The sequence below is a fragment of the Rutidosis leptorrhynchoides genome, chromosome 5 (assembly GCF_046630445.1).
Source record: "Rutidosis leptorrhynchoides isolate AG116_Rl617_1_P2 chromosome 5, CSIRO_AGI_Rlap_v1, whole genome shotgun sequence".
In the NCBI taxonomy this organism is placed as follows: domain Eukaryota; kingdom Viridiplantae; phylum Streptophyta; class Magnoliopsida; order Asterales; family Asteraceae; genus Rutidosis; species Rutidosis leptorrhynchoides.
Window position 1 is genome coordinate 456,547,562 of NC_092337.1, and position 22,338 is coordinate 456,569,899.

General features: G+C 35.2%; 1 protein-coding gene across 1 annotated transcript; it reads right to left on the reverse strand.

Annotated features, from left to right (window-relative positions):
• Positions 1-2,371: 2,371 nt before the first annotated feature.
• Positions 2,372-12,502, reverse strand: LOC139850200 ((+)-neomenthol dehydrogenase-like). The gene is made up of 5 exons (XM_071839786.1): positions 12,457-12,502; positions 5,300-5,535; positions 4,400-4,474; positions 3,608-3,796; positions 2,372-2,749 (listed from the first exon to the last, which is right to left on the reverse strand). The coding sequence occupies exons 1-5, from the start codon at positions 12,500-12,502 to the stop codon at positions 2,372-2,374; spliced, it is 924 nt and encodes a 307-aa protein (XP_071695887.1).
• Positions 12,503-22,338: the final 9,836 nt, after the last annotated feature.

Sequence of the window (22,338 nt, forward strand, 5' to 3'; positions counted from 1 at the left end):
CACAGAAAAAAACACAAGGAATTGATGAATATCATTCCAATTGTACCCCCTAACATACTCCCTAGCAGTAGTACTTTTGGGCAAGCAGCTAGTAGTACTTTTGTTTTTTCAACCCCTCCAACATATGTCTCTCGTCAAAATACCCCCATGTATTAAGGGCAAGCAGCTCCAAAAGTAATGTTAATGGGCCGGCCAGCAATCCTTTGGGCCCATATGTCGTTACTGGTCAGGAACAAGCGCATAAAGGCAATCTATCAATATTTGTATGGTTTTGAAGACCATGAGTGTACAGATTCTCGGGATTATCACCTAAATGCCTATTTTTTCTAACTTATTTGACTCAGAACTCATAAAAAAATGTTGACAAGATTGCGACTTTGCACCCCGGTGGGCGCAAGGTGCCTCTTGCGACCTTGCTCTCCGGAGACGCAAAGACGCAAGGTGCCTTTTACTCCCGCCTACATGTCATAATTAATGTTTTCTTTTAGGAATTTCATCAAAACACCGTACGTGCACTTTACATATTATATTTTCTTCTTAATCGTCTTTCGAAGAGGGGTCAAAAATTCAAAAATTTTAACACTGAAAAATTTAAAGCCACTAGAGCCTATGACTATTTCTGATGATCACTATTTATTTACATTCGAAAAGCTTATAATTCTTTTCATCGACTTTTGAATTTAAAAAAAAAAAGCACATAAGATTACATAAAATTTTCAAAGTTTGACCTATTAGTTACGGAGTATTATATATGCTTTGGAACAAACCTTCTTGCAGATTCGGTTATGATTTCATATCACACCTTTAGTTGCCTACACATGGATTGGAATGAATGCACTATAAGGTTCTCACAGGATTTTGATTCTGGCCATCCATGTATGTATATGAATTCATCACGAAAGACGATCAAGAAAAAAAATATAATATGTAAGGCGAACGTAAGGTGTTTGATGAAATGCCTGAAATAAAACATTTATTATGACATGCAGGCAGGAGCAAGAGGCACCTTGCGTCCTCGGGGAGCAAGGTCACAAGAGGCACCTTGCGTCCTTGTCCACCGGGGAGCAAGGTCGCAAAGAGGCATCTTGCGCCTTGCGCGGGCAAATTATCAACTTTTTTTTATGGGTTCTGAGTAAAAAGGTTAGAAAAAATAGGCATTTAGGTGATAATCCCCCGATCCTGAATGTAGACCTTGTGCAGTGCTTTATTCAAAACAAACTTACAGAAAGGAAAGAGCAAAAATAAGAGGGATTCTTTCTGCGAAAATGCATTTGGCCATAGAAGTCCTTCGAAAATAACAAGAGACAGAAACACATAATAAAGGAAATTCAAGAAGAAGTGTCTATCTAGAAAGAAGTTCGGGCGAGCTGTTATCAAGATGGCAATTCAGATGCTGATGATGCGCATTCACGAACCCCATAAACCCATCAAATGTAAAGGTAAAGTTCTAAACCCAAAGAATAAAATTATAAGTGAAGTTGATATCTTTGGTGATTTTGTGAAGGGTATGTATAGTAGTGGGGAACTTTCGCAATAGAAATAAATATGCGAATCAAGCCTCAAATGTCTTGTTGACATTAGCTCGGCTTGTATATCCGAAACGGTTATAGAACTTTCGAACACGTCCAGGAAAAACGTGGAGGTTGTGATTTATAAGACAAGCTAAGCCAATAAACTCATACATTCGGTACTTTCGACAATGTACAGTACGATTTGGAAATGAAATTCGATAACTTGTGGTGCCCTCAAATTAGCATCACGATAAGACATTTCAAATTAACAAGTTACAAATGAGTAAAAGATATGATATGTGTATAAATAGAAATCGGTGGTAGTCTATATATATGCATATTCATTAGGGTTTCAAAAAATTAAGGTTTCTTGAAAACCTACCTTCTCTAAACCAGTTTCAGATTATTGTCAGAAAAGTACCTAAACCCGGTCTTACCAAGGCCGGGTTTAGTACATAGTCAGAATTTGCTGGTACAACCGACCTTCTCAAAGCCAGTTTCAGATTATTGTCAATGTGCAACTGTTTGATACGTGTCTGAATACCTTAAAAACAGCCCTTAGAACTCTCATTAGAAAATTTCATAATTTAAACATCAGTTTCATCCACTTGTTCACTTTGTTTTATCTTTTATTTTGTAGGACATTTTGTGCAAATTATATAATCAAATGAATTTCAAATACTAAGAAAACACTTTATTTACTCTTTTAAGATTATCATAAAGCAAAACATATATAATCAAATCAAATGCAGTTACAAATACATGATAAAATACACTCACAAATTCAGGATTTATTAAAAGCAAACATAGACTCGTAACTCCACATGCATGTGTAATATGTAGACCAACTTCATTTCCAATCAAATTGAGGCTACCTTCATTTCATCGAAGTGGAACCCAGAAGGACCACCATCAGGCAACAAAGCAAGCATCAGGGGGGCTTTTGCACCTTCTTCAGTGGTCATGAATCCTGTGCGAGACGTCATATCGGTTATTACATAACCTGGATGAACACTATTGATAAGAATGTTACGAAACTTTCTTGCCAAAAGCCTTGTATAGCCATTAACCGCCGCTTTTGAAATCTTATAAGCAATGCACGTCAAGGGCCAACCGTTCTCCGATAACTTGTTACTCTTGAAGTCCCTCAAAAACCGTTGTATGATCTCATCAATCTTTTCTTCTGTTAGGTTTTCCGTATCTTGAAGTTCCGCTTTCACCTTCTCATTGGGGATCCACTAATATGCAACAAGTTGTAGTTCAAAGGAGTTGGTTTAGTTACATAAAAGTTTATCATATTGTATATTAAAACTAATGAGTGTGCATTTTATTATTCTATAATACTCCGTACTACTCTTTCAAAAATATCGTCTATTTCAGCTATCCAATTGGTTATGTTTGGTGGTTAGTTGTTCGATTTGTTTTGGGCCTTGTGTGCTGGTATGGGTTATTGGTCTTCATTTGTTTGATGAAATCGTTTTTGTTTATATAAAGTTATTATCTTTTCGCAAAAAAGAAAAAATAAAACATTTATTTTATAAGAGATAGAAATGATTAATAATTTATCTTTAATTAGCTTGCGTACTGTGGCACTTAACGCTTTTCTTAAGCCTTGATTAACGGTGGCGTGCTCACCCAATTTAAACTCAACACGCCTCTTCGCCTCCCACATTTGTATAAGAGTGGTGTGCTCACCCACATTTATCCTGCATGTGTGCTTGGAGAACGGGGAAGAAAAATGGTGTGCTGAATTTTGATTGATAGAATTTGTTTTTATTTTTTAAATTTTATTAATTATTTCACTCAACTTAAAATCATATTTTAACACATTAACCAACACGCCATTCAATATGTCACCCAATTATTTCTCAATTTACCAGCACACCCGTCAAAGACCCCACCTTCAACACGCCACTTTTCCCTATTATGGTTAAAAATGGTCTTAGCACATCTATGTGTGTCACACATTCTCATACTTCTGTTAGTTGGGATTTTAAACTTTTTGAGGCAGTTTTTTTAACCTTTTGTGGCAATTTTTATGATGAAATATTCTAATTAATTTTTGAGTGATCAGTAAGCGTACGTGGATAACTTACGTGTACTTGTCCATAGTTCGATGAAACGTTCACAATTCTCGGCGACTTAGAAAGCTGGAGAAGCGGAAGAAATGCTTCAGTTACTGCTTTTGTTCCATAGTAATTAGTCTTTATGCATTCTTCACCCAAATCATAAGGATGTTTCATAATCTCAGTGAAAAGATGGGCATCTTGGTCATTGACGTGCAGCTATAAACAAAAAACGTACAAAACCGAGTTTAATCGAATAACAAATGTCACTAAATCGATATCATATACAATATGTTTTAGAAAAATTAAGAATATTCATTGTGGTACATGTCATATTGAACCGGTGCCATTGAATGTTTTTTTTTTTTTTTTTTTTTTTTTTTTTTTTTTTGCATGTGGAATTGATATAACGGTCTTCCAAAATAGAAAATAACTGTGTATTTAGTGAAGTTTATAGTAACCGTCAAAAAGTTTAGTGACATTAATGGCAAATCCATGATGAAATTCAACGTGCTCCTAAATAATTATTTCAATGTTAATTAAATTTGAAAAGTAATTTAATGGTTGTTTATACCTCCAATAAATCATAAATTGTAATAAAAATATATGAAATGTCATAATTAATTTAGTAGCCTTTTATAAAATTTAAAGAGTAAATTATTTAAACGAAATTTCAAAGAAGTGGAGTCATTTTTGAACCCCACACAAATACAAAAAATTCTCCGGTGAGTGACACCCATGCATGGTATATGGTGCATAAACATATGTGTTATTTTCATAGGTTTTATTAAAATTTGTGGTAATGGTAATATATGTGCTTACATATCCATTTCCATCCTTGAAGGCTCTAAATTCATCATGTTGTATGATCATTCCGGTTTCTCCTGCATTATTTACCTGGACAAGTACAGCACCGCATTCATTTCAATTTGATTGTCTCGTATAGTTAGTGGGGTCTTTTGACCCCACTTGACTCTATTTACAATCGTCACTAAATGTAAGTGTATGTTTTTTAACGGCGACGATAAATTCAAATGGAACAAGTTATAATTTATCATATTTTGTCTTGTGTTTTATACTGATTTGAGTGCATGTTTATTAACGAAATAAACAAATTTATGTAGTGGTATTTCTAAGATCGAAACTCAATTGTATCTTATACAATTTGAGTGGTATTTTTGTAAAAAAAAAAATTCAATGTAGTGGCTATTTTACCTACAAATTAAAATACCATGAATTCTATAAACATATGGAGTCTATCATTAAGTTTAGTGGTCACGGGACCCGTAGCCCGTAGGGTAGCAAGTAGAATCGCCCTTGATCATATGCGGTTAAAGTTGTATTCTAAATTGACCCTCTGATGGCCTTTCACCGATTTAATGAACAACATGAGAGTGATAATCATGGGCGGATTTACTATAGCCTGAGTGATTGTACGGGATACCACTGAAATACGCAATGTAGTGGAACTTTTTTTAGATTTTTAATTAGTGACACTACTGGATAGTGTATACTTTTTTGAGTGACACCATTGAAATAAGACAACTAGTAGAATTTTTTTTTGAGATTTTAACCAGTGACACCAGCGACAATCAATCCTAGATCCGCCACTGGTGATAATTCGTGTAAACCGCGGATGAATAAACATATATATTGTCATCTGTACATATATATGACTAGCTAAAACAATTGCATTGTATATTTGTATAATAATATATATACCAAGATATCAAGTTTCTGGAATTGAGATTCAACGAATTTGGCCAATTTTGCAATACTCGTCGGGTCTTTAACATCGAGCTGATGAAAAACGACATTGACAACGCCTGAAGCATGCAGATTTTCGATAGCTGCAATACCGCGACTCTCATTTCTTGCCGTCAGTATGACTACAATGTCGTTTGAGGCCAATTGACGACATATTTCAAGTCCGATTCCTTTGTTTCCTCCTGTGACTACTGCAACTCTGAAATCAAATTAATATTACTACGTAATTACTGTAATATTATTAAGTAAAATGAAGCTAATTAATGAATGTGGTGATCATATATTTTTATTATCAAGGATATCATGCATGTGATATACCTTCTTGCCATGATGTATATACTTGGGCATGCAATTTTAAAGAACATGAGACTCTCTGAGTTTGAAGAACAAGAGAGGAGCCTCTTAAATATAGTGGATTCTACAGGTTGTCCCTTTTTTATTTTCTTAATGATTATCATGATAATAGTAATAGTAATATTAAAATATTTAAAATATGTACGTCGTCAGGTTAAAATTATGAGTGATGTTCAATAAATTAAGAGTAGACTTTTGTATATATTTCATATATAAAATACTAAGTTTCAATGATACTAAAAACGGTAATAAGTACTAACGACATTATCGTGATCAAGACTAGCGTCGAAGTCAGAAATTTGTCACTGGATGCACAAGATAAATATCAAAAATTCAAAATTAAACTATACAATGATAATAGATTAATGACTAATACTACAACAATATACTGATACTATTACTATACTATTTGGTAAAAAGCATTAAAGTCATAAATTATGCTCTAAATAAAATGGTCATTACTATACGATTAGAAAATTAAGAATTTTTTTTTAAATAGAAAAAGTAATAACACTATCATGGTAAAAGTTAATTATCAAATAATAATTTGGCCCATTCAGTAAAAAAGCGAAAAAGGAGGGAGAAAATAAGTAACTAATTTGAGGTAATTATCAAATAATAATGTGGCCCATTAAGTAAATAGGGATAAAGTATAGAGAATTAAGGAAAATAAGTGATAATAATGAAAATAGAATTAGGATTTGAACAGTTTGGCCTTGAGGTTGATAAGCACGCCCATAATCCACTTAGACCCATAGATAATGGGGCTGCATAGCCCCAAATGCTCATGAGGTGTACAAGACAAACGCCTCACAAAAGTTCGGAATTGAGCGTTTGTGGGCGTTTGTCTAAGGGCGTATGTCGGCAAATCACGGAGAGGAGAGAGAGCGTGACAATGAGGTGGCAGTCCATGATTGGTTCCAGATATTTTATCTCTCCAACTTTAATTTATTTACACCTCAAATACCAATCAAATTTTATCACATCACCCACAAACGCCCTTACAAAAGCCCTCCATTACAACTCTCCTTTCTCTGCCATGGTCCAGTCACTGACTTGCCCCAAAAAGTGCACTTATTTCACTCCACGTAGGTGTCACCATTATCCGTGTTCTTAATACCAGGAAGTATTACATTTGGTTATACTACCTAAGACTAGATTGATAAAATCACTAGTGACACGTGCCTCATTGCTTTAAACATAGCTTCGTCTCTGATCAACACTGGCATAATTTATATTAGCGTTCTTAAAGTTATCACTACCAACATTATTATCTCCACTAGATCGATCCTTGGAGGCTTGGAGCTATATATTTTCTCTTGAAACATTACTATTTTACTATGTTAACTTTATTGATGAAGTTTAATGTAAATAAATTTAACAAACATATTTATTGTTCATATAATATTTGAGCATCAACAACCGGCGACTTGTCACTACCTGGTTACAAGTAAATTATGGTTGAACTATAAAACAATTAAGATTGCCGGCAATTTCAATGTTTTACAAATTCCTAATCGAAAAAAACATTAAAAGATTGGAATATTCGATGTTACGTAATCGTTGACTTTCGTATTTTATCTTCTGAGTATCAAGTATATATTCAAGTTGCTTCAATCTATTACATTACACAATCTCCAATATAGTTTGATGTCATGGATTAATTAAATGGTTCCTTAAGCAAAAGTAAACGTCAACCATTGTTTCATGTTACTAGTTAGTTTTGATAAAACATAATCGTAATAATTAAGCGATTTATGATTTATGTGATATGAACGATTTATAATCTAAATAATTCAAAGATATTGATTGAACCTCGATCGTGAATGATAATAATTTATTTAATAATTATTTTGAATAAGCAATATGATTGATGTAAAATTACTATCTTCACAATTTATTTAAACAAATTAAAGAATGTATTTGTCTGATAATTATTTTTGTATATATATTGAGAAATGTATTAAAAGAAACTAAAGGTGATTAATTGTTAATTGACAATTTTAACTTTGAATTGTTTAATATAAATTTTTTGCTTCATTCACGATCACTAACAAACGCAATTATTTGAAAAATGATTCAATTATTCAATTAAAAGTCAATCGAACACAACCGTGTTCTTTATTATATTAAAGTTCGAATGACTTCTAACCTTTAGTTTTATAAATGAAATTTGATTAAAAAATCAAAATTAAATTTTTGACATTTTCAAATCAGATATATATACACATGACTTCTTAAATACTAATTCTAAATTTAGATCATAATTGATATAAATTCTTTTATTATTAAATTAATCCACACGTATGGGATAAAAAATTCTAATCTTAATACCGTTAAAATATACAAAAATAAGATATAATATATCCTCAACTAATATTTTATTCTATATTCAATATGTTATTTAAAAGTACATTATATCCTTAACCAATATTTTACTAATCAAATGACCAGTGATTTCACGGTTTAGTTGAACAACAACAATCTAAACTCATCATTATCACTACAATAGTATATATTCATCATGAATGTTGTATTGTTGTAAACTACATTCTAAAAAAAGATGTCACCACAATGATAAAATATATACCACAAATTCAGAGTTGAATTATTATCATAAAAATTGTATCCATGTACTGCAAATGGATACTCCCTTAACCGATAGCCTATATGCCATCAATTGCAGAATAATAAACAAAGATGCATAGATAGATATCATATTGCTACACTCAAAGGTTAAGAACATACTAAACCTTATATTAATACACTCAAAGTTTCTTCATAAAACTAAGCTATAAATTTAGAATATTCAACTCCCACGTGATAACACCTCTAAGAGAAACATCAATAAAACTTGAGCGTATTAAATGTGGTTTCATCAATCAAACAAACACGTGGTTCCATCAAATAAAAATTGATAATATATAATCAAACAAAATTGAATGTAAAAGTTAACGACAAACCTGGTTAAATCGAATAATCGTAATTAAGTTGAGTGTATTAAGAATATTCAACTCCCACATGATAACACAACTAAGAGAAACATCAATAAAACTTTGAGTGTATTAAGTGTGGCTTTCTGGGCATATCTTCTATGGTTGCTCGTGATTGACACAATAACGACTGACTTTATACTCCATAAACAGCATGTTGCACAATTGTATGTGCCAAGTAAATTGTTATTATACGCCTTAAATGTAGGCTGCTTATATCCTGTTTTCTAGCCAAGCAAAGCCTAGTATTCTAGACAATGCTCGAGTCGCAAATGAATAACGCTAAATCAGCGTTAATAATGTTTTTAAGCCAAACCAGGGGTGTTATTCCAGGCCATGCTCGAAACATAATTACACAGCATATAGGTGGTTGCAAATTAGTCATTTACACTGAACAAAAGCTGCAAAAAATCAGTCATAGATCGTGGTATAGTTACGCCAATGCTGTTGTAAGTCTTGAAAGCTGCACAAACGCTTTCAACGTGTAGAGATGGTAAGAGAAGCACAATGTGTGACGAGCCAAAACACCTTTCAATGAAATAAAGAAGGCATTAAAAACATCAAATAAATAAGATTGCAATTCGATGAAAAGTAGAACAAATTGAATTCAACAATATACACAAATGCATGCAATTAATAAACATTTATTTGTAATAAAAATGAGGGCTTACAACGGTGTTAACAACCTACCGCCAAAGAAAAATGATGGTACAAATTGCAATTGTTCAAGTGGTCGTTATGTTATTGGCGTACTATCATAGATTTTGTTTTTTTCGAAATTCTCATTTGGTATATCAAGAAAGATAAAAAAAAAGCCAGCTCTATCAAACCGTAATCTTGATATCCAATGCCTCAAAATTGTTGATTTATAACCAAAATTTAAAGAGTAAACAACATACCAGATATGTGTCATCTACGATCCAAACATTTATTCGAGGGAGTATGACATCTACGATTCAGAAAAATCGTACATCGATTTGAATAACCTACAATCAAAACGATATTCAGGAGGATTGATGAACGTACATCGATTACGAAATTCATACTTTCACTTTGAATGATTCATTAACAGGTACACTAGACCTTAATAATAAAGAAGCTAACTTTAATTGGATTTCAAAATGTAAAAGGAATAAGACGAGTTCAGTGTTAAATCAAACCTTTTTACCTGATTACGCTAAAAATCACCCGTCAAGAGCTATGGCGGCTGTTTGTGATGAATCGTACGAAATAAGAATCAATCGATGAAAAGAAATTAACCAATTTACAGAAAGCATCGATTATAATTTGGGTAACATGAAAAAACTAAGAAATCTGATTTTGAGTACCCAATATAAAACCTAATTTTTTTTCGAGGAGTAAACATTAACTGATTTAATCAATACTTGTGTTAAAAACTAAAATTTAAGTATAACATGAATAAGTGTTAACTAAATCTTAAGTAACAAACCTGGTTAAAGAAAAGAGTTGATAGAATGTTGTAATCAAGGATATATGATGAAATATTGCTACAGCGTTCCTTTAATTTTATATTTTGGAATTTTTTGGCGGAACCGTATGTATGCCAATTGTCTTTATCGTACCCGTATGTTCAATACGTTTTTTTGTGAAGCAAGTAATTTCGCATGTGGCAACAGCGGAATGGTTAAAAAATGAGGGGTGCCGCATGTGGGAACAGTGGGACGATGAGTGAACCTGCAAAAAGCTTCACTGCGTCAGGAAAGAGAATGGTGTTTGGGGGTTCCGCATGTCCCAATTGCGGGATGGTCCCATCCAACCCTAATAAATTTGTACGTGTCATATTAATTAGGGTACCATCAAAATTTCCCAATTGACATTATGTTTGTTTACCTAATGGTTAAATTTTTTTTTCTTTCACCGATACGAACTTTGGTCATGCTAAGGTCACGTTTCCAATCAATACCCGGTGCATTTAATGCCAATTTGGTGCCCATTGATAGAATTAAGAAGAAGGGATTTTCTTTTTCTAAGCATTTTGTTGAGGTACTTGTATTTTTCTATCCTAAGAGAGAAATGACATTCTTATTCTCCACACAAATAGGTTAAACCTAATAATAGAACAGAAGCTGCAAAATTCCCTTAGTTGTGGAATGAAGTTATATGTAGTTTTCGTGAAGAAGTGATGTGTGAAATCTAGTATATAATTTATCTTGGAAAATGCCGGTTTAAAGATTACTACACACTAACGGGCAGTGTACCCGATCGTGCAATAGTATAAAGTTGGTAATTCCGAAATCGTTCCAAGGACAGTTTAACGTGAGAATTAAGATTGCAACTAATAAAAATAAACTAAATTAATCTACGAAAATGGAAATTACGAGATAATAGTCTTGGTGGCTATTTAACGATTAGCCAAATCAAAGATAACTTTAATTGATAACAAGAAAGAACAATATTTTTGGTATTTTAAGATTTAAGCTTTAAAGCAAACAATCAAGTAAAAATAAGATAGTTGTAAACAAATAGGAGAACGAATGCTTGTCTAGACCTTTTACACCTAGTATTGGATGCATTTAGATTAAGCCCAAGCTATTATCTAACTTATGTGAATTATCTAGTCGTTTTACCTGGAATTCCCCAGCGCACACACTTCAATTAAGATTACACGGCATGGAATTCCCCGTAGCCTAAGACCTCCTAAGTGTGACCGAATATTTCGACTAAGATGAAGACTCGAATCACAATCACACCAACTCTCGTTGCGTATAATTCACCCCTATTTCGTCTAGCCTTTTGAATTCAATTTACTCTCGTCTCCGAGTAAGCAAACAATCAATTAAGACAAACCAATTGTAAATTTATGTACTAAATTAATGAACTCTCGTCCTATCAAACAAGTACACAACCAATTGAATCGAAAAGTCTAGCTTTAATAAGAATCGTTCTTTAATTCAAACATCAAAACATCATAAATTAAACGAATAACTGATAAGTAGCATCCAACACATAGGTTTATAAGTCTAGACAAACATTAAATAACTTAGCCAATAACCATGGCAACAATAGAAATCAAAAACAAACAATTAAGATAATTCATTATGGTTGATAAGAATTAAACCTAGTTGAAATCTTGATCTTGAACAATTGACGAATCAAAACGTGTTTCTGGAATGATTGAGTTGATTAGATGATGTTGGGATTCCCCAAAAATCACTAAAAATCGCCCCAAAGTTGCTGGAATTCGTCAGGATAAAAAGTGATAAAAAGTTAGGGTTTAATTCCTTATTTATAGCTCCCAAAATCGACAACAGTAATGACCCGCGCCGCGGGCCTTCGGGCTGCGCTGCGGCTTAACACTAGCCAGCACTCCATAATCTATCAATATGCTCGAACTCCAAAATTAGCTTTGACCCGCGCCGTGGGCCCTCCAGCCGTGCCGCGGCTTAAAACGTAGCCAGAATCCAACCTTTTTCACAATGCTCGACCCTCAAAATTAGGCATAACCCATGCCGCGGGCCTTCTGGCCGCGCCGCGGCTTAGTACTTGCACAGATTCATCATCATTTTACACCATAAAAATGCCTAAAACCTCATTGCTTCATCATATTAAGGCACCGCTGATAAAATAACATGGAACATACCTCAAAATGATCAAAAAGGCGTATAAAAGATCTTCCCGGCTCTCGAATCATAATCTTCTCAATTATCGCGAATAAAGACCAAAACCGTATCCAAATGGACTAAAAATGAAGGATATTGCCATGATAAATATATGAGAAATGTGCAATATCAAATCACCCCACACTAGAGTCTTGCTTGTCCTCAAGAAAATCCGACTCGAAAATAATCATCTACTAAATGATAACGTCTTCATAAGTGATAGTAGAATCAACGAACAATAACCAAATGAGCAACTAGCGTGGGTACGGTTTAAAGAGAACAAACCAACAATGTGACTTCCACTTGTAATCCCCAAATTCTCCAACATCCCCAAATAAAGTATCGGCACAATAATGGCAATTTAAACAAGTGTACCAAATATGTAATTCAAATAAATGTAGAAGATCTCGAACCTGATAATGTCATCAAATATATGAAACAAGGGATACAAGTGGAAGCCATGAGCCGAGAAGGTGAAACACTCGAACCAAAGAACCGTACGGGCTACCCCGCGATTGGTCAAGCCAATGCCTCCCACAGTACCTAACATCGTGAGATGTCGGTAAGAAAATAATGTGCTTAGGAGGATACACATTACGTCCGAATATCATCGATAATCATGAGGTAATCATCTAATCCGTTAAGTCAACCATAAAGATTGAGGTTCATCAGGCTTAAAAGCTGATATATTACCTTTCCAGAGGTTATCCACTGGGAATCTGATCAATCACTAACATTTTGCGTATCATGGTGCGCTTCCCATTTGGCTAGCAAATCTCCCTCATTAAAATAAGCTTTGACTACCAGTTTTCCTGTTTGATGTTGAGGCCTGGTGGATTTCCAGTCGATTTTAGCAATGACTTTTCAAGATTTTTCGTCACCCTACAACTGGTCTGGACTATAACTTCTGAAATAAATCAGTAAGTGTGTCGTTCAGGAGACTTGAATCCCTTAAGGATGGAATAGATACATCCTGTGTGGTTAAATAAAGTGGTCGGGTGCAACATTATCCTTGTTAGGAGAAACAATGAGGATCGCCCTATTAAAGTTTTCGATCTAGCGCATGGCCCAGTTTCGACCACACGACCAATCACCGTTCATACGGTTGACACCCGCCTTGGTGCAGATGACCTACGTATGAATTTTTATGTTCATGTAGGATTTCACATTCAAAATAATGAACATGTTTTGAAAGTTCAAGACTTTCACCTCTAACAGTACCTCATCGTGAAATGATGGGTAATGAAATGGTACAGCTTAAGAGGTATAGTACCAAGTGAAACGGTCGAAAGACTTTACTTCCTTAATGAGTGGATCTGACTCACTCGAGAGTGCCAATCTATTTTAATTGACACTCGGTTTAAATCCCAAAAACCTTTGGTTGCCATATCTTTTGGCTATGGGTTGTGTTGTCTAAGCAAACACAAGCACGTAGCTATTGTTCCTAAAAAGGACAACACTGATGAAGCTTAAGGCTCCTCTTCCCACAGTATCACACCATTAAATGATGTAATAATAAAATGGTATAGTTTCGAAAGTCTTCTATACCAAGTAACCAAAAGTTTTTGATCTGGCATGTGATTCGGTCACAATCATGCTATGCAATCACCGCTCTCTCACGGTTTACACCCGTTAGGGTACAGGTGACCTACTATTGAGTTCCCCGAACTCGTAGGATTTCATGTCCAATGGTAATGAACATGTGAAACAATTTTGGCTTCTTTGAAATTACGAAATATACCATACATTACCAAGCCATATCATAAACAAGGGTTTTGGCCGAATTTTCAATTGGTTTTCCATTTTTTTCTTTCTTTTTCTCTAACTTTTCTCATTTTTTTATTTTCCCCTAAATTTTTCAATTTTTTTTACGAACAAAACCAGTGAAATGTCAAGTCTTTTAATATCAAAACTAATATGATGATGATTTCATTAACAACCAACCCGAGAGATTTTACATCCCCACCCCACACTTGAGATCGAGTAATGTCCCCATTACTTGAGATCAAAAATAGATTAAAATCGAAAGGGTAAAAAACTTATCGAGTTAACCACTGATCGTGGAATGACAGTAACAGATGGTGCTGAACTGACTGCCAGCATAAGAACATCGTCCATTCCCGATCCTTACACCAATATCATCACTCATGCGGTTTTGCTGAACTTAATGCCAGACTTGAAAATCGTTTCACCAACAAACCTAACAAACATAAAAGAAACTACATAAAACGGGACAAGGTGGCACCACCCGGTACCGAAACGCCTTGTCCTCGAATAAGTCTACAGTACATAATTAAAGTAAATAATTATCCAAGTACAGAACCAAATAAAATGTTTGCAAACAAAATACAACATGATCATCGAGCTCGCAGGCCCTCCTCACTGAAAACCATCATAAGGCCAATTGTCGTACGGATACTGCTGCTGAAACCTCTGATACGCATCTTCCAACCTTTCCTGCTCACTATAAATCGGGGCCTGCACTCGTGGCCGAACTGGACTACAATAATACACGGGTGTCTGAGCAGTAGTACCATAATAATGATCCGGGTTGAAGTAGAAAAGACGAGCATTGTGCCTTTTCCAATCGTTCCCATAAGCAATCCATTGCTGGTCATGTAAGGACTCGGCCGACCTCTCATCGACCCACTGCTGACTTTCCCACATACGGTCATTATGCGACCTTTGTTCTTCCCGAAAATCATTAAATCTATCTGACACACCGATTTGAACATTATCAACCCTCGAAACCAAATCATTCCAAACTGTCTCTGAAACACCCCAAGGCTGACCACTACCCGAACCATAAGGCTCCTCTGACTCGGAACCAAAACACTCGTGGATGCGAGCTGCGACATTCTCATCATCATCATGTCGCGCACCACTACCACTCGCTCCCCCTCGTTGAGACGATTCAACATATTCAACTAACATAGACCGATTCGAGTTCCACATCAAAATTTGTGCATTAATATAAAATTGAACTCCAAATGGTTTCATTGAATCATGAGCCGGTGTACAACGCGTGAGGTTAATATTGAAAAACCGAGCAATTTTAGTAACATAATGACCACCCAAAAGTGGTTTTGCCTTTTGTTTCTCCATCGCATGCTTACGCAAATATTCACCTACCAAATTTGCCAAATCAGCAAACTGTCCATGCTTAATCATATAAATGGATCACAAATCATGATTCGTCACCTTGTCATACCCATTCACTAGTGCACAAAATGTGCAACCCAACAACCTCTGAATCAATCTTGCATCTTTGTCAAGAATTTCCGACCCCTTTGATTCACTAGACACAAACGGATTCTTCCCACTCAGTTGATACCAATTTTGCCGTGCATTAAAGAACTCGGCACCATATGTGATGACCCGAAAATTTTTGACTTATTTAAACCAATTCTCTATACGATTTATTATTTTAACACGTTAAACAAAGTCTGTTAGATTGAGTCTCAAAATTTTAGAACTGTTTCATATATACAATTACCTTTGACTACTCTCGACTATTCATGAACAATTATATGTATGTATATATATATGTACAAGTAAAAACGACTTTCCTACAGTAAAACCCTATTTGCTACAGTAAAAATTACTTTGCTACAGTAAAACACTATTTGCTACAGTAAAACACTATTTGCTACATTGAAACCGTATTTTGCTACAGTGCTACAGTGAAACGACTTTGCTGCAATGATTTGCTACAGTAAAACACTATTTGCTACAGTAAAAAATTACTTTGCTATAGTAAAACACTATTTGCTACAGTACACTATTTGATGTCGACAAACTAGCAAACAAAAGGGGTTCAGGCGGCCATGCGATCGCATGGCAAAAGCACTGAAAACCCATGCGATCGCATGGGGACCAAAATCAGGAAACATGCCTATAAAAGGCCAGTTTACTCAACGTAATATTTACATATTTTTTCTTTAATCAATATTTATATTTATATTTATATTATAATTATAATTTTAAATTTAAGTTTAATAATAATAAGGTATATACAAGGGTGTTTTTAATTCGGGTTTCAAACCGCTTTAAGCTAAGGAAGTATTGGGTATTGTTCGGGGTATTGTTCTTGAATCCAAGGCCAACCATACAGTCGTCTACCATCATTACGTCTACGCAATTTGCCTACAATATTGAGTCTCAATATTGAACAGTGAGTTATAGTCTCCATTTTTAAATACTTTAAATATTTTTGGGCTGAGAATACATGCAATTTATTTTAAACGCAATAAGACACAAGTACATACAAAATTCTACACTGAGTTAAACCGAAAATCCCTTAGCTTTGGTAACTAGTAGCTGCCCGATCCCCATATAGACTTGCACCTTCAGAAATGCAAGAATTACAAGACCAGTTGCAAGAATTATCGGATCGTGGATTTATTCATCCCAGTTTTTCACCTTGGGGTGCTCCTATTCTGTTCGTCAAGAAGAAGGATGGATCTATGAGAATGTGCATAGATTACCGAGAATTAAACAAATTAACGATCAAGAATCGGTACCCATTACCGAGGATTAATGATTTGTTTGATCAATTGCAAGGATCAAGTGTTTATTCTAAGATTGATCTACACTCCGGATATCATCAGCTGAGAGTGAAGGAAGAATATGTTCCTAAAACCGCGTTCAGAACCCGTTACGGTCACTATGAGTTTCTAGTCATGCCTTTTGGATTAACTAATGCTCCAGCAGTATTCTTGGATCTAATGAATCGCATCTGTAGACCGTATTTAGACAAATTTGTCATTGTTTTTATCGACGACATATTGATTTACTCGAAGAACAAGGAAGAACATGAGCAACACTTAAGACTGGTACTGGAGATACTCAAGAAAGAAGAATTGTACGCAAAATTTTCGAAGTGTGATTTCTGGTTACAAGAAGTACAATTTTTGGGCCATGTTGTCAGTAAACATGGAATTAAAGTTGACCCCGCCAAGATCGAAGCCATTAGTAAATGGGAAACCCCGAAGACTCCAACACAAATTCGCCAATTCTTAGGTCATGCTGGTTACTACCGAAGATTCATTCAAGATTTCTCTAGAATCGCCAAACCCTTAACTGCATTGACTCAAAAGGGAAAGAAGTATGATTGGTCCACGGAACAGGAATCCTCATTCCAGTTATTAAAGAAGAAGTTAACGTCTGCACCCATTTTGTCATTACCGGAAGGAAATGATGATTTCGTGATCTATTGTGACGCTTCGCGCCAAGGTTTAGGATGTGTATTAATGTAACGCACAAAAGTTATCGCATATGCCTCACGACAACTAAAAATTCATGAAAAGAACTATACGACGCACGATTTGGAACTTGGAGCAGTAGTTTTTGCACTCAAAATATGGAGACACTACCTACATGGCACCAAGTGTACAGTGTACACTGACCATAAGAGTCTTTAGCATATTTTTGATCAAAAACAACTCAATATGAGGCAACGTCGCTGGGTAGAGTTGTTAAACGATTACGATTGTGAAATCCGTTACCACCCCGGAAAGGCTAATGTTGTAGCTGATGCCCTAAGTCGAAAAGAAAGAGTAAAACCTCTTAGGGTCCGAGCTTTGAATATTACAATTCGTACTGATCTCACAAAGCAAATTCAAGCAACACAGTTAGAGGCTTTAAAAGAAGAAAATGAAAAAGGCAAAATGAGCAGAGGGTTAGAAAAACAGCTTGAAGTAAAAGCCGATGGAACCCTGTATTTTGCTGATAGGATATGGGTACCAAAACATGGTAATCTAAGGCAACTAGTACTGGATGAAGCACACAAAACGAGGTACTCAATTCACCCAGAAAATGGGAAAATGTACCACGATCTCAAGAAGTTTTATTGGTGGCCTAATATGAAGACAGAAATTGCTACTTATGTAAGCAAATGTTTGACGTGTGCAAAGGTTAAAGCTGAGCACCAAAAGCCGTCAGGATTACTGCAACAACCAGAAATTCCGCAGTGGAAATGGGAAAGAATAACCATGGATTTCATTACGAAATTGCCAAGGACTGCAAGTAGTCATGATACTATTTGGGTGATAGTTGATCGTCTAACTAAATCAGCTCACTTCCTACCAATAAAGGAGACAGACAGTATGGAGAAATTAGCACGCCTATATTTAAAGGAAGTAGTTTCCAGGCATGGTGTACCCATCTCCATCATATCTGATCGCGACACCCGATTCACATCACGTTTTTGGCAATCATTACAAAAAGCATTGGGAACTCGATTAGATATGAGCACCGCTTATCACCCACAGACAGATGGTCAAAGTGAAAGAACAATACAAACATTGGAAGACATGTTACGGGCATGCGTGATTGACTTTGGAACTAGTTGGGATCGACACTTACCGTTGGCAGAATTTTCATACAATAACAGCTATCATACGAGCATCAACACAGCGCCATTTGAAGCACTTTACGGTAGAAAGTGCAGATCTCCTATCTGTTGGAGTGAAGTAGGAGAAAGACAACTTACTGGACCAGAAATTATTCATGAAACCACCGAAAAGATCATTCAAATATAACAGCGATTGAAAACGGCCATGAGTCGCCAAAAGAGTTATGCTGATGTAAGAAGAAAACCGCTAGAATTTCAAGTGGGCGACAAAGTCATGTTGAAAGTGTCACCCTGGAAAGGCGTAGTACGATTCGGTAAACGAGGAAAGTTAAGTCCTAGGTACGTAGGACCCTTTGAAATCACCGAAAGAATTGGAGCAGTTGCTTATCGATTAAAGCTACCGCAAGAACTTAGTAGTGTTCACGACACATTTCACGTGTCAAATTTGAAGAAATGTTTAGCTGAAGAGGATGTCGTAATTCCTCTTGACGAAATACGAATTAATGATAAACTCCATTTTGTCGAAGAACCTGTTGAAATCATGGACCGTGAGGTCAAACAATTAAAACAAAGCAAAATACCGATAGTTAGGGTTCGTTGGAACGCAAGACGAGGACCCGAGTTTACTTGGGAACGTGAAGATCAAATGAAGCAAAAGTATCCACATTTGTTCACTGATATCGCTCATGAAACAGGTACTACTCAAAATTTCGAGACAAAATTTTCTTTAACGGGGAGGTAGTGTGATGACCCGAAAATTTTTGACTTATTTAAACCAATTCTCTATACGATTTATTATTTTAACACGTTAAACAAAGTCTGTTAGATTGAGTCTCAAAATTTTAGAACTGTTTCATATATACAATTACCTTTGACTACTCTCGACGATTCATGAACAATTATATGTATGTATATATATATGTACAAGTAAAAACGACTTTCCTACAGTAAAACCCTATTTGCTACAGTAAAAATTACTTTGCTACAGTAAAACACTATTTGCTACAGTAAAACACTATTTGCTACAATGAAACAGTATTTTTGCTACAGTGCTACAGTGAAAACGACTTTGCTGCAGTGATTTGCTACAGTAAACACTATTTGCTACAGTAACACTATTTGCTACAGTACACTATTTGATGTCGACAAACTAGCAAACAAAAGGGGTTCAGGCGACCATGCGATCGCATGGCAAAAGCACTGAAAACCCATGCGATCGCATGGGGACCAAAATCAGGAAACATGCCTATAAAAGGCCAGTTTACTCAACGTAATATTTACATATTTTTTCTTTAATCAATATTTATATTTATATTATAATTATAATTTTAAATTTAAGTTTAATAATAATAAGGTATATACAAGGGTGTTTTTAATTCGGGTTTCAAACCGCTTTAAGCTAAGGAAGTATTGGGTATTGTTCGGGGTATTGTTCTTGAATCCAAGGCCAACCATTCAGTCGTCTACCATCATTACGTCTACGCAATTTGCCTACAATATTGAGTCTCAATATTGAACAGTGAGTTATAGTCTCCCTTTTTAAATACTTTAAATATTTTTGGGCTGAGAATACATGCAATTTATTTTAAACGCAATAAGACACAAGTACATACAAAATTCTACACTGAGTTAAACCGAAAATCCCTTAGCTTTGGTAACTAGTAGCTGCCAGTACATAGGATATGGACTGGTGGGCGCGAATAATTGTATATGGATCCATAGGGCTTGACATCCCCGTCCGAGCTAGAGCGCTAGCCTTTTAACGGACGTATGTTATTTGAGTTTAAGACACGTTGGTTTGCGTGTATTAAAACGAATGGGGTAATTATCACTATAGCGTTAAGTTTAGTTACCAGGGTGCTCTGTTACGTAGAATCTATTGATAAACTTTTGATGAAATCTTGTGGTCTATCTTTATGTATGTTTATGACTCGAGCAATTAAACCTATAACTCACCAACATTCGTGTTGACTTTTTAGCATGTTTTATTCTCAGGTCCTTAGAATGCTTCCGCTGTGATGTGCTTGTTGTCTGCATGGAGTCTCTCATGCTTTGTACAAAGTTTATTGCATTCAAAATAAAACTGCGTTGTGTAATAAATAATTGGACTGTGAAGTCAACATGTAAATTAAAGACTTATGTATTTTGGGGTTTTGCTTATACCTAAGCACTCGCCCACATGTTTATAACTTTCTATGTTTAGAAAGTCACTTATTTTAATGAATACAATATTTTATCAAAACGTATCATATAGAGGTCAAAACCTCACTGTGGAATCAATGATTAACGTGCTGCGTCAATAGCGATTTTGACGGGTCGTTACACCATAAAATTTAGTTTCTCTCAAATACTGTCCTAAAATGAAATCATCCATTTCGGGGTACAAATTTAATGCCCGACAAAGATCAAACCTACTCATTTCCCGATCCATTCCTCCTAAACGAAACTGTAAGAAACTCACATCCGAAACCGCACGATGAGGATTAAAATTTAACGTGGAAAAGAATTCCCACACCAACTCGTCATAAATAACATCCGTACACAAAAACGCCTGCTCCTATGCGTGAATGAAATGGTTCCCCGGTTGTTTTACGCATGTAAGCACCTCTTGGAGATGAGTTCTCAAATGTCTTCCCGCTTGTTCTAGCAGGGCCCAGTCTAAATACCAATTACTGGTGATGAGACGCCTTCTAATATATCCAAACCTTCTGGCATACTCTTCATCATCCCTTAACGCTTGTAACCAATTTTCAGGATTGGTTTGAATTTCCAAAAATCTTTCTTCCTCCCTTTGAGCATTTGAGATTCTTTGTTTCTGTATTAACAAACACCAAACAAACAAAACACAAAAGCAAACATTGCCATTAGCATTAAAGATTAGTCTCTACTCATATTCAAAACAATCCACATTTCAAGCATAAGTCAACCTTGGTCAACAAACTTCCACAAACATTAATCAATTATGACCAACATCAAGATCACAAAGTATCACCCATAACAAATCATCTTTTCCAAGTACTTGAACAATTATCCATAATTAGTAACAACTCAACACACACTTAAGATGTTTGATGCAATTCACATTAAGTGGAAAGATAATTTTAACTCCAAATTTAGCAGTTCAATCCAAAATTCAACAAACAAGCTAGCACAAAGTCATCATAACATCAATATCATGGCATCTATATCATATAAAAGCAAATTAATTCTAAGAAAACCATTCAATTAAGACTAGAACCCTAATGACTCGGCCAAATTGACACACCCCACACTTTTCATTCAAGTCAAACCATAATTAACAAGACCCATAACTAATTTTCCCCAATTACTTATCTCTAATTCGAAATCAAATAAACCATGAACCCTAGAATCAAAGATATGCATCAAAAACAAAAAAACGATTATGAATTTCATACATACTAATCACATTCAACAAAGACTCATGATAAATTTAAGCATTCAAGACCAAAATCAACAACCCCACACTAATTCTCAACCTAATCCGAATTTAATCATCAAATAAGCATGTAATTAGGCAAGAACAAGATAAAGAAAGTTAAAATCGGACCTTAGGTGCCATGGATTAGAGATTTGATAAAGGAATTTAAGAAAAAATTGAAGATTAAAGATTTGGGTTTGAGAGATTTGAAATTCGTGCTTGAGTATGAGAGG